Source organism: Carcharhinus amblyrhynchos, chromosome 18, assembly GCF_965287045.1.
Source record: "Carcharhinus amblyrhynchos chromosome 18, sCarAmb.v2.hapA, whole genome shotgun sequence".
Classification (NCBI taxonomy): domain Eukaryota; kingdom Metazoa; phylum Chordata; class Chondrichthyes; order Carcharhiniformes; family Carcharhinidae; genus Carcharhinus; species Carcharhinus amblyrhynchos.
In genome coordinates this window covers 39,122,483-39,136,686 of record NC_137341.1, presented here as the reverse complement: position 1 = coordinate 39,136,686, position 14,204 = coordinate 39,122,483, and the positions used below count along the sequence as shown (strand labels likewise).

Here is a 14,204-nt window from a genome sequence, read left to right as displayed (position 1 = left end):
CCGCACAGTGTCAGGGACCCAGGATCAACTCTAGCCTTGGGTCACTGTCTGTGTGGAGTCTGCACATTTTCCCCGTGTCTGGGTGGGTTTCCTCCCACACTCCAAAGATCTGCAGGGTAGGTAGATTGGCCATGCTAAATTGACCCTCAGTGTCAGGGGGATTAGCAGGGTAAATACGTGGGACCACAGGGATAGGGGCTGTCAGTGCAGGCTCAATGGGCACTGTCGGGATTCTAAGGAAGACTGCGATCTTTCACAGCAGAAAGCTGCTTGGTTGACAATGCCCTTTCTGCATATCCTTGCTGGAATTTTTACTTTACAGTCCTCAGTAATTCCAGCATTGATTCAGTCACCTCACTGAGCCATCAACAAAGAAGCAAACTGCCTGAGGTTTGGCCTGTGGGTGGGTTTTATATGCGCTACGCTCAAACTGAGAGAGGAGGTGGTTTGTTATGTCAATACCCTTACCCATCAATCGAAAGCGACCGACATAATTTTCAAATTTTTATCCCTTAGCCAACACAAGTTTAAAAAGAAATAAATGTCTGGACGCGATCTCATCTCTGTGGGAGCTTGCTGGGTGCTCAATGGCTGCCCCTATTTCCAGAACTCCCAACTGTGACCACATATCATTGGCTGGAAAGTGCTTTGGAATGTCCCAAGGTTGCGGAAGGCGTTATATAATCCCAAACATTCCTTCAACAAATAAGAGTTTCTCCTCCCTCTCACCCTCACCCCCACCCCAATCAATAACTGCCTGACAAAAATCACAGGATTGGACATTGTTTGGAAAGGACAATTGGATGTTTTGTTCGCCGAGCGATATTAAAGAGAGGAATTGCCACCTGTACATGTTTCCCGCTCCGTTGTCCAGTGGCTTTTGTGCCGGGCTACGGAAGGAGCTCAGGTGGGTGGGATTAATTGGATGGCTCTTTTGGAAGAGCTGGCATGGTGCACGATGGGCTGAATGGCCTCCTTCTGTGCTAAACTGTGGCACGATTAGCTATCTGCAGGAGGGAGGGGGCAGCGGGGAACAGTTTCGGCATTTCAGACGACTGAGAAGTAAAAGCAAATGTTTTGTCTCCCTAGGTGAATACAACCTCACCGTTTCCGTCTCGGATAAGTATGACAACATCAGCCAGCTCGTCCCGGTGACGGTCTACAGCTTCCTCAGCAACCTGTCCATTCACCTGGACAGTGAGGTCCTCGCCACCGGCCGAGCGGCGGAATTCGAAGCCAGCCTGCTGCCGTCCACGGCCGGGGAGACATTCAGCTGGAGCTTTGGGGACAATTCCACCGAGCGGGTTGGCCCTCTCTGCAGGGTCACCCATACTTACAGCAGGCCCGGCAAGTACAGGGTCAGCGTGCAAGCCCGCAACATGGTCAGCAACGTCAGCGCCCAGCGGTGGGTCGAGGTGCTGGACGAGATCGCGGACCTGGACATCACGGACAACAGCCCCACCGAGCTGTCCGCCCCCACCATCGTCAGGGCCTTGGCGAAGAAAGGAAGCCAGATAACGTGGACTTTCGACATGGGGGACGGGTCCCCGGCCACCAAGACAACCTCCTCGGTGATGAATTACACTTACTCTGAGGTGGGAAACTACACAGTGACGGTTACGGCGGCGAACCCACTCAACGTGGCCAACGCGTCCCGGGTGGTCCACGTCTTTGTGCTGGAGGTCCTCAGGATCCAGCCCTCCGGTTGCGTCCAGGAGCTGCTGGAGATCAACTTCACCGCGTACACGCCGGGGGACTCGGCAACCTACCAGTTCTTCTGGGACTTTGGGGACGGCTCGTCCAACGAGACCATGCTGGGGGACCCCAGCATCAGCCACAATTACACCAGGAGCGGGGATTTCCCGCTCTACCTGGTTGTGTCGAGCAGCGTAAACAAAGTCAACTATTACTCCAACGTGTGCGTGCAGCCCGCCGTCAGCAAGGTGAGGGTCACGCCTTCAAACAACTTTGTGAGACTGGGGGAAGAGAGCAGAGTTAAAGTGGAGGTTTGGCCCAGGGGCCAGTACACGTACTTGTGGGATTTTGGCACCGGGATTGCGCCCCAGGTTCACGGGAGGGAGGCAAACTTCACCTTTGGCACCTCGGGTCTGCACTGGGTCAACGTGACCGTCTTCAACAACGTGTCGTCGGGCAGCGGGAGTGCCTGGGTGGAGATCCAGGAGGCGGTGACCTGGCTGCAGATTAAAATGGGCGGCGTGCAGTCGCTGGCCAACCTTGTGGTGAACCAGCTGTACACCTTCACGGCCCTGAGCGACGGCAGCAAGGTCCACTACGGCTGGGTCTTTGGCGACAGGGTGAACGGGACGGGCGACAATGTCACGCACGCGTACGCTGTTGCTGGTAACTTCACGGTGAAGCTACTCGGCTGCAACATGGTGAGCAGCAGGGAGACACGGGAGGAGGTCAGTGTCAAGACTCCACTACGGGGGCTGGAGCTCACGGCAAGCCCCGCACTCACCCCGGTGAATGCATCGGTTGGCTTCCAGGCCACTCTGCAAGCGGGCGATTTTGTCCATTACTCCTGGTCTTTCTGTCACCGCTGTGAGCCTTTGGACGGCAAGGCCAACGCCACCTACACTTTCACCAGCCCTGGTACCTTTAACGTTACGGTTCTGGCGACGAATGGAGTGAGCTCGGAGCAGAGCAGCACCCAGGTCCACGTGCTCGAAGAAATAGAAGGTCTGGAGATGAGATTGGGTGACCTCATTGAGGGCTGCTGTCTGTCTGTCAACCAAACACTCTGGTTCCGAGCGGAAAGCACGTTTGGCACCGAGATCTCCTACAACTGGACCGTCCTGCAGGCTGGAGTTAGTGTGTTCCATTCCGACGCACCAGCCTCTCAACTGCGCTGTTTGGGAGCAGGTTCCTATGAGATTATCCTTCAAGCAAGCAACCTGCTGGGAACCAAGACTGCCAGCAGGCTGATTGCCGTTCTGGAGCCCATTGGCATCGTGACGTTGCGGGCATCCCCCGAGCCAGTGGCGGTGAACACATCGACCAACGTCACCTTGACCGTGGGCGGTGGCACCAACGTGACTTACAGTTGGGCGCTGGACGGGAACGCCACCCTTTCGACCCACCTTCCATTCGCAAGCTTCAGTTTCCAAAACCCTGGCGTCAAACTAGTTAGCGTCACCGCGGCAAATAAACTCAGCTCCCGCAACGCCACCCTGCTGATCCGTGTGCAGGAGCCAGTGGCTGGCGTGGCAATCACAGTGGGAGCCTCACAGAATCAGCACTACTTGGCCACAAACGCCACTGCGTTCTTCCAGGGAAGCTTGTTGAGTGGAACCAATGTTTCCTGGGCATGGGTGCTGCCATTCGCCATTGAACAGGAGCTGGGACAGGAAATAAATAAATCCTTCCCTTGTCCCGGTGTGTATGACATCAGGCTGAATGCTTCGAACGATGTCAGCTGGCAGACTGCTTTCCTGAACGTCACGGTCCAGGATGAGATACGAGGGCTTCTGCTCGAAGCCTCCAAACGGGCGGCCGCGCCAGGCCAGGACGTGGATTTCGCCGTCCAGTTGTCCTCGGGGACCGACGTCAGCTTCCGCTTACGGGTGGGCGACGATTTCACCATCCTGCTGAACGGCACCCACCACAGGTACCGCTTCGCTCGCCTCGGCACGTACCGCGTGACCCTGACGGCGCAGAACCAAGTGAGCTTCGACCGCACCAGCATTGAGATCCGCGTGGTGGAGCCGGTCACGGGTTTAAGGCTGGTGGATTGTGACGAGCAGGCCCTCGCCGTGGGGAGGGCAAAAACCTTCCGCGCCGCCGTGTCCGGTGGCTTCCAGGTATCGTACCTGTGGCACTTTGTGCTGGGGGACTTTTCCGACCACATCGCGGGGCAAAACGTTTCATACACGCCAAAGGTGCAAGGCCAATTAAGCGTCCTCCTAAATGCATCTAACAATGTGTCTAGCATGGATATTTCAGCGGGGATTCTGGTACAGAACCGGATTTTAATGGCTAGGCTTACTGTAACACCATTTATCACTGTGGTGAATGACTCGGTCCTCCTCAGTGCCACCGTGATGCCAAGTTTCAGCCAAGCAACTTTCAGGTGGAAGTTCGGAGATGGCTCCCCAGCTAAATCCACAAACACTTCAGTTATGTTTCACTCTTATTTACGCCCCGAACATTACGTGATCGAGGTTAATGCGTCGAACCTGGTGAGCTCCTATGTTGCGCGCGCCACAGTCACCATCCTGTTGCTGAAGTGCGATCCTCCCAAGATCAGCATGATCCTCAGCGGCACCATTCAACGATCCCAGAGGAACTACTTGGAGGCGGACGTTGACCTCCGCGGGTGCACGGCGTACCGGGTGGAATATTTGTGGGAGATCTACAAGACTTCCAGCTGCCTGACTCTGGGAGAAGTGAACAAAGTCCGCCCGAGAAACGTGGACCTGAGGAGACCCCGGCTGCTGCTGCCCAACCTGGCGTTGGACATCGGGAGATACTGCATTGTATTCACCGTCTCCTTTGAGGGTACCTCGTTTGTGAAGATCACGCACTCCACGGTGACGGTCATTCCCAGTCCGCTGGTCCCAATAATAGATGGCGGAACATTCCGCTCATGGTCCACCATGCAGGATCTTGTGATGGACGGCACCAAGTCTTATGACCCTGACCAGCCTGCCAACAATCAAACACCTCTACACTATGAGTGGTCATGTACATATTCATGTCGGGTAAGGTTCTGTTGTAAGTTCTATGTCTCCTCTCCTTTGAGCCATATTTCACACATTTCTGTCTTGGGTGGTGCCATGGTGAACGCTGATTTGATTTATTATTGTCACATGTATTGGTACACAATTAAAAGTATTGTTTGTTGTGTGCTCTATAGACGTATGTGGAGGAGGAAAGGAGGGGGTGCAGGATGTAGTGTTACAGTCGCAGCTGCCTCACAGCACCAGGGACCTTGGTTCAATTCCGCACTGTCTGTGCGGAGTCTGTACATTCTCTCCCTGTCTGTGTGAGTTTCCTCCGGGCGCTCTGGTTTCCCCCCACAATCCAAATATGGTGTGAGTTAGGTTGATTGGCCATGCTAAATTGTCCCTTAGTGTCAGAGGGATTAGCAGGGTAAATACATGGGGTTACGGAGACAGGGCCTATTTGGGATTATTGTCAGTACAGGCTCAATAGGCTGAATGGCCTCCCTCTGCACTGTGTGCATTCTATGATTCGATGATTTGGGTTGTGAAATAACTCCTGAGAATCCCTCCACCAATTCCTTTTATTTACAAACTTCTCTCTACTCCTAGAGTGTTTCAGTTCCAACGTCAGAATCCAGCATGCTGGTAGCCCTTACACCCCTCAATATATACATACAGGTGAGCAGGCAAGCATTATCTCAATCAGGGAGCTCATACTCCAAGAGGCCCACCTCAAGGGTCTCATTGAGATCATTACAGGTTGATAGGCCAGTTTCTTGTGCAGTATCTTCGATGTAAATTCTAAACAAGCTGTTTCAGAATAGGTATTTCTGAGCCAGCATTTGGATTCACAAGCTGAAGCTTCCACAAGCTAAAGGACAAACTGGTTGAATGGTAGCTCCACTGGGTCATTCTGTAGCATACTAATGGAGTGCCAAGTAAGAGCTGCAAAGCTGGGGTGGGTGCTGGGCTCAAATGCTCAACAAGTAATGGTCGATTGAGACAATCGGTGCAATGCAGCCGAAATGTGTACAATGAAGCTGATGTCTCAAGAGTAGCCGCTAGCTTTCTGATGCCTTGCTTTCAGGAGACTAATATGTTAACACTAACATTAATATCAGTGTTCATATTAAAGTTAATTTCCGGAATTCTACCGTCCCACCTGCCACAGAATCGGAGCAGGTGAGGAGCGGACAATGGAAATATCCGTTGGCTCGAGTAAGGCCATAATGTCCCACCCAAAATGTCAGTTTACTTTACAACCCTACAAGACATTGGTAAGGCCACGTTTGGAGTACTGCGTACAACTCTGGTCACCTTGGTCTCGGAAGGATATTATTAACCAAAAAGAGAAAATGCTGGAAAATCTCAGCAGGTCTGACAGCATCTGTAAAGAGAGAAGAGAGCTGACATTTCGAGTCCAGATGCTTCTTTGTCAAAGCCAAGGATATTGTCCAACTGGAAAGGGTTCTGAAAAGATTCACAAGGATGTTACCGGGACTGGGAGGATAAGGTGAGGCTGGATAGGCTGGGACTTCTTTCCCTGGAGTGTAGGAGGATGAGGAGTGACCCTACAGTGGTTTTAAATATCAAGAGGGCATAGATAAGGTGAATCCCCAGGACAGGAGAGCTCAAAACTAGAGGGCATAGGTTTAAGGTGAGAGGGGAAAGATTTGAAAGGGACCTGAGGGGCAACCTTTTCACATCGCGGATGGTGTGTCTGTGGAATGAGCTGCCAGAGAACGTGGTAGAGGCTGGGACAAATACGATATTTAAAATATATTTAGACAGGCACATGGATAGGAGAAGTTTAGAGAGATATGGCCAAATGCAGGCAAATGGAACTAGTTCAGTTTAGGAAACCTGGTTGGCATGGGCAAGTTGGGCTGAAGGGCCTGTTTCCATGCTGTATATTTCTACAACTCTAAATACTCAGTAGTTAGATGTTGACCTCAGTATGTGTCCCACTCTTGATGATCCCCTCCTGCCCAACACACCTCCGGCACATCTGTACTCCTCCAGTTCTAGCTACTTGCATGTCTCTCATTTCCATTTACTCCATTACTGGGGATGTGCCTTCAGCTGCTTAGGGCAATCAATCTTCAGCCACCTCTCTACTTTTCTCTCTCCTTTTATGAGGCATCTTCAAAAAGTATCTTTTACCTACTCTTTTGGTCACCTTCTCCTAATATCTCCGAATGCAATTCAGTGCCAAATGACGTTCCTGTGTGAAGCACCTTGGGAATGTGACACTGGGGTTACACTAATGCAATAAAAGCAAAATACTGCAGATGCTGCAATCTGAAATGGAAACGGAAAAGGCTGGAAAATCTCAGTGGGTCTGACAGTGGGGGGAGAAGAGAGCCAACGTTTCGAGTCTGGATGACCCTTTGTCAGAGCTCAAACAAAGGGTCATCTATTCTCAAAATGTTGGTACCCCCACTCAACCCAAATCGCCTCAGATTAACCTTCTGAATCTTTTTAGCAAGGTTTATGTTCTTTGCAAAGTCCAAAGAGGTGCAGGTTAGATGGATTGGCCGTGCTAAATTGCTCTTTAAAAAAAAACAAAATACCATGGATGCTGAATTCTGAAACAGAAACAGAAAATGCTGGAAAATCTGAGTCATCCAGACTCAAAACATTGGAATTATTCTCTCTCCACAGATGCTGACAGACCTGCTGAGATTTTCCAGCGTTTTCTGTTTTTGTGTTAAATTGCCCCTTACTGTCCAAAGATGTGTAGGTTGGGTGGATTATTAGCCATGGTAAATGCACAGATTTACGGGAATGAAAGGCCTGGGTAAGATGCCCCCCCCCTGGGGTTGGGCATGGATAAGATGTTCTTTTGGAGAGTTGTTGCAGACTCGATGGGCCAAATGGCTTCCCTCTGCACTCTGGGGATTCTATGGTTTACACATGGAGATCAGCCTCTTATCTGTTCTGTGCACCTCTCTGATGCATGTACACACAGAATGGCCAGAATTCCATACTTCAGGGGGTGTCTGTCTGGGGAGACAATGGCCTAGAGGTATTATCGCCAGACCATTGATCCAGAAACTCATCTAATGTTCTAGGGACCTGGATTCGAATCCCGCCACGGCAGATGGTGGAATTTAAATTCAGTTAAAAAAATCTGGGATTAAGGAGAGGCATGGTGGCACAGTGGTTAGCACTGCTGCCTTGCAGCGCCAGGGTCCCAGGTTCGATTCCAGCCTCGAGTCACTGTCTGTGTGGAGTTTGCACATTTCCCTCCGGGTGCTCTGGTTTCCTCTCACAGTCCAAAGATATGTGGGTTAGGTTGATTGACCCAGAGGATTAGCAGGGTAAATATGTGGGGTTACAGGAATAGGGCCTGGGTGGGATTGTTGTCAGTGTAGACTTGAAGGACCAAACTTCTTCGGTGCCTCCTTCTGCACTGTAGAGATTCTATGAAGAATCTATTAATGACCATGAAACGATTGTCGATTGTTAGAAAAACCCTTCCAGTTCACTGATGTCCTTTAGGGAAGGAAATCTGCCGCCCTAACCTGGCCTGGCCTGTTCCGGAGCCAATAGCAATGTGATTGTCTCTCATCTGCCCCCAAAGGCAACTAGGGATGGGCAATAAATGCTGGCCACCCAGCGGCACTCATGTCCCATGAATGAACAAAGAAACCAGACAGTACTGTAGCACAATCTGGGAGGATTTATCTCACATCTCATCTGCATTTCCAGTTGCTTGGCCACAATTTCTTGTCGTTGAATTTGATGAATCAACCATCCAGATCCCTTCCTGCATCTCTCTCTACCAATTCATTCACTTTGTGCCAATTTATCCATGTTCCTTTTATTTGCCACCTGCCTGCACACTGGCATCTATCGAAATCAGCCTGTAAATCACTTAGCACGAGCTTCACTTTTTCCGCCTCTCCAATTTGAATACTATTATCCAATCTGACAAGCTGTTATGATAAAGGGAAGCATTGGTGCAGTTCGAAAGAGTAATAAACTTTACATATTTTTTACTGTCGAGGATACCTAGGCTAATCACTTTAATTTCTCATTGCTGTTGGCTTGCCTTTTAACAGGCCCCAGAAAATTCCTGTGCCAGATGCAAAATGAGCTCTCTAAACTCTGATTGCAAAGCACATGGAAATCACATACCGCGCAGTCCCAAGATCGATGAATTTCAGTTGAGGTGGTTGGTCATTCATGCAAATGAATATTTGCCACGAATCTGAAGGAAGCTCAGGAAACTCTCGCATGAATGGTGGCAGCACAGTTGGCACAGTGGTTCACACTGCTGTCTCACAGCGCCAGGGACCCAGATTCAATTCCGGTCTCAGGTCACTGTTCGTGTGGAGTTTGCACATTCTCCCCATGTCTGCGTGGGTTTGCTCTAGGTGCTCCAGTTTCCTCTCACTGTCCAAAGATGTGGGGGTTAGGTTGATTGGCTGTGCTAAATTGACCCTCGTGTCAAGAGGTTAGCAGGGTAAATATGTGGGGTTATGGGAATAGGGCCTGGGTGAGATTGTGGTTGGTACACACTCGATGGGCCGAATGGTCTACTTCTGTACTGCAGGGATTCTATGGATGTGCAGGTTAGGTTGATTGGCCTTGTTAAAATGACCCTAGTGTCAGGAGGATAAGCAGATTAGATATGCGGGGTTATAGGGCCTGAGTGGGATTGTGGTTGGTACAGCCTCAATGGGCTGAATGGCCTACTTCTGCACTGTCGGGATTCTCTGATTCTATGAACTTGATCAACTTATTTCTATTGTTGAGGCACCTTTGAGCTGTAAGAATAGCTATTTTACTCTTCAAGGGTACAAGAGGTGCTTTGACTAACAAGCGTCCCCTGCCATTTACATTCTGTTGATGTTTGGTATCAGGCCACAATAATGGGCGATGCATTGGGCGGGATCTTTCTGCGCCGCTGCGCTGGTCGAGCAGCAGAGTGGGGAATATAACAGAGGCAAAAAATTGGAATCACACCCGATCTCTCACCTCTCCCGATCTTGCTCCTGGGAAGGGCAGGGTTTAACAGTGGGGGGGAGGTGATCAGGAAGCTGGTGAGGTGAGCACAAGGCCCATTTTGCCTGCCACCCCTGCCAAAAACATTCCCATCGGGGGCACATTGAAAACGCAACCGGTTGTTTCTCAGTTTCACATGGATGAGATCCGGGTCAAATTCTGTTAACGGCTGCCGCTGTATTGCTGAACATCTTAATCTCCCAGTGTGGAAGCCAACTCCAGGAAACAAACAGATACAAAAGCCACCATTCCAGAATGCCCCCGATTAAAAGTTTATAACGCGTAAGAAAATGGCTTTGTATCTTAAACTGTAGAAGTGTACTTGGATCTTTTAATTAATCTTTTCACTCCATTCTTCAAAATTACAAAGCCAATACTCAGGGTGGACCAGGCAAACCCAAATCCATTCCTTCCTTGCTCCAAACTTCAAATTCAAAATCCAATTCATGGCCCCCACAAGACAAACCAGAGTCAAGCTGACAAGATAAGACATTGCACCCCATCTTGGGTGTGCCAGCTCACTGAGTGAACAACGCATTTAGACCAGAGCCACCCACTTCAATCTTTTTGACCCAACCAAATAAACTGAATCAAATTAACTAAGGGATAATTTAAAAAAGGCAGCTCCCAAAAGGAAGGGAAGCGCCCGAAACAAAGATCCGACACTAGATCTTGGACAAAGGCTGAGAAGTGTATTTGATACAGCATTTAAACAAAAATGTGAATAAGTCCATGAAGCATTTCTTGGTGTGGCTGAAGGGCATCTTTCTTTCTGAATTATCACAACACAAGGGTGGCACGGTGGCATAGTGGTTCGTACTGATGCCTCACATCTACAGAGACCCGGGTTCGACTCCCAGCTTGGGTCACTGTCTGTGTGGAGTTTGCATATTCTCCCTGTGTCTGTGTGGGTTTCTTCTGGGTGCTCCAGTTTTCTCCCACAGTCCAAAGATGTGCAGGTTAGGTTGGTTGGCCATGCTAAATTGCCCCTCAGTGTCTCAAGATAAGTTGGTTAGGGAGATTAGTTGGGTAAATATGTGGGGTTGTGAGGCTAGGGTCTGGGTAAGATGAGTCAGTGCATGCGATGGGACAAAAGGCCTCCTTCTGCACTGTAGGGATCCTCTGATTCTCTGCTTAAATAATTCTGTTCCTCAGACATTCGCACTACCTCCAGTAGTTAACAATCACAATATTAATTGTGCTGCGAAAGTCTGTGTTTATGGTAAAATCTGTTCTGAGTTTGCTCATAAAAGTGAAAGGTGTAATTTCTGAGAAAGGGTGTTACAATCAGAAGCTGTGACTAAGGAGCAGGATGTTACCTGTTGTACTGGATTTTCTCACTTCTACCTGATTGTGATCTGCCGCTATCTGAAGTTTTGGACATCACAAGAGAGCTTTTATCCTGTGGAGTAAACTGAATACGATAGCGAAAAATCCTATTCACAATGCCAAGACCAAATATTGTGGGTGAAAGGACATACGCTGGCCCCTTGAAGAAAGAATTCACTTATTGAACATGGAGAAATGGCGACATGGTGGCTCAATGGTTAGCACAGCCTCATAGCACCAGGCACTCGGATTCAATTCCAGCCTCGGGCCACTATTTGCGTGGAATTTGCACTTTTTTGCTGTGTCTGCGTGGGTTTCGTCTGGGCGCTCTGGTTTCCTCTCACAGTCCAACGATGTGCAGGTTAGGTTGATTAGCTGTGCTAAATTGACCCAACTGTCGGGGGGACTAGCAGGATAAATGAGGGTTCAGGGAATGGGGCCTGGGTGGGATTGTGGTTGGTACAGACTCGATGGGCCGAATGGCCTCCTTCTGTTCTGTAGGAATTCTACGATGATTCTAAATTGCCACTTAGTGCAGGTTAGATGGATGAGCCATGGGAAATGTGTGGGGTTACGTGGCTAGGATGAAGGGGAGGGCCTGGGTAAGATACACTGTCAGAGAGTCGGTGTAGACTCGATAGGATGAATGGCCTCTTGTGCATAGGGATTCTATGATTCTTGGAAAGGATCTGAATGGAATCCCAATGGCATAATCTTGATCTGTAACTTCAATATTCAGATCCTTAATCCTGGTGAGACACAACAGCAAGCTAAGCAACGATAATTTGCATTTGTGTAACAACTTTAATACACTAACATGTCCCAAGCTGCTTCACATGAGTGACTGTCAGGCAAAATTGGACACCAGTGCACAAAATGAGATTTACAGAGAGGTGATCGAAAGCTTTGTGAAAAGAATGTCTTCATGGAGAAGAGAGTGATGGGGAGAGGGTTTAAGGAGGGGATTCCTGTGTTCAGGGACCAGGCAGCTGAAAACATGGCCTGATGGAAATCCAGGATGGGCAAAGGGCCTGAAGTGCAAGAGGGCTAGAAGAGGTTACAGATACAAGGAGGGCGGAGAACATTGAAGGATGAGGACTTCAAAATGGAGGCCTGATAAGGGGGGGTATGGCTAACACTGGTACAGTGTGGCCACCATGCATCTTGTCAGTACTCAATCAAACTTGGTACCAGTTCATAGCATTGAGTGAATTGAGATCTTCCATTGATGTGTTGAGGTTGACTCCAATTGAACCTACTGGCCCAAGGCATCTTTCTTCCTGAATTATCACAATTCAAGGGTGGCACGGTGGTACGGTGGTTAGCACTGATGCCTCACAGCTCCAGGGACCTGGGTTTGACTCCCAGCTTGGGTCACTGTCTGTGTGGAGCTTTTGACTCCAATGGAACCTATGTCTGTACATGGCTGGTACTGCCTTCATCCACATCATTTTCCAATACTGATTGTTTTGTCTTTGGAAAGGTGACCAGAAATCTGGCTTCTTGTTCTCTGAATTCAATTTTACAAAGTCAGTATCCAGAACCACCGTTCACGCCAGTGGGATTTTCTCTTCCCACTGCAGTAAGCGGAGATTTGACTTGGCACCAAATTCTTCAACTTGACTGCAGTGGGAGCTGGTGTGAACGGCAGGTAAGATCGTGCCCATTATTTCCACAGGATGTGCATTTATATAGTGCCTCTCGTGAATTCCAAATGTCCCAAAGTGATTTACTGCCAGTGAGACATTTTAAGAGTGCTGTACTCTCTGTAGTGATGCGGGAAACAGACACTGTTGTAATGCAGACACAGCAGGAGGGACTTACAGACGACAAATTGAAGTGGTGGAGGCTACCTCGCTGAATATATTAAGTCACAGGTAGATAGGTTTCTGATAGGCAGGGGAATTAAGGGTTATGGGGAGAAAGTGGGAAAGTGGAACTGATCCACTTCAGATCAGCCATGACCTTATTGAATGGTGGGGCAGGCTCGAAGGGCCAGATGACCTACTCCTGCTCATATTTCTTATGTTCTTAAGTGGCTTTGTGAAATGAGCTGTCCGTGCTTTTTCCTTCAGGAACTTTCTGGCTGCTATCTATCTGGCAAGGGAGGTGTCTTCACTATTCCCAGAAAAGAACTGAAACGTAACACAACCTACACATGCAGCCTGAGTGTCAGTAAACTGAACCGGGATCCCCAGTCGGTCAAACAACATGTAAGTAAAAGTGCCTTAAAAAGTCATATTAGCTGTTGCAAAAAATATCCGCACTGTGCTCTGCAGTTGGCTAGCAAAACTTTACTGTACTTGAGTGTGTCCTGTTAGCAGAACTAGAGATTTGCTGTAACTATACTTATGTCCCAGTATCTTAAATTCTTTCTATGAAAGAGAAACGATAACACTAATCAATTGTATTCCCACAACTATTGGTTTCAATATGTTCTTTAAAGTTTGGAAATACTTCAGTATTTATATTGTCAAAGACTGCAACGGATTGGTTAATTTAATGTGTTGCCACGCTTAGTGATTGAAGCAATTCCTTCAAATGTGCTCTTCCCAAAAGAAGGGCCGCAGTTTATTGGGGAGGTGATGGCCGAGTGTTTTTATCGCTTGACGATGAAACCAACTAATGCTCTGGGGACCTGGGTTCAAATCCCACCACAGCAGATGGTGGAATTTTAATTCAATAGAAGATATCTAGAATTATGAACATGAAACCATTGTTGATTGTTGGCAAAAACCCATTTGGGTCACTAAATATGGAAGGAAATCTGCCGTCCTTACCTGTTCTGGCCCGCGTGTGAGTCCAGAGCCACAGCAGTGTGGTTGACTCTCAACTGCCCTCAGGAAACTTGAGATGGGCAATAAATGCTGGCCAGCCAGCGACACCCGTGTCCCACGAATGAATACAAAAAAAGATCTTACGTTCTGAGCTGTTTGTCTTGGCAAATCTTGTCAACATCACTATGCCACGGCCTTCTGCTTGCAGGAGCAAGGCAAGAAAACAGGTCTCAAGACTGCCTCAGCAAGAACAAGAATTAAACTAGTGGTGTTATTTTGAACCTACGGTGCAAAAGAGGCCCTTTGACCTATCGAGTCCGCACCAACACATGAAAGGCCTGACCTGCCCACCTAAGCCCACTTGCCAGCACTTGACCTATAGCCTTGAATGTTGCCTTTG

The 14,204-nt window shown here is 48.9% G+C and overlaps 1 protein-coding gene across 1 annotated transcript in view; it reads left to right on the top strand.

Moving 5' to 3' along the window:
• pkd1a (polycystic kidney disease 1a) overlaps window positions 1-14,204 on the top strand; it is a 211,401-nt gene that overhangs the window by 113,945 nt on the left and 83,252 nt on the right. The window contains exons 16-17 of the mRNA XM_080206859.1: window positions 1,090-4,721; window positions 13,103-13,240. Of these exons, the coding sequence (XP_080062985.1) occupies window positions 1,090-4,721; window positions 13,103-13,240 (3,770 nt within the window). The remainder of the gene's footprint in view (window positions 1-1,089; window positions 4,722-13,102; window positions 13,241-14,204) is intronic.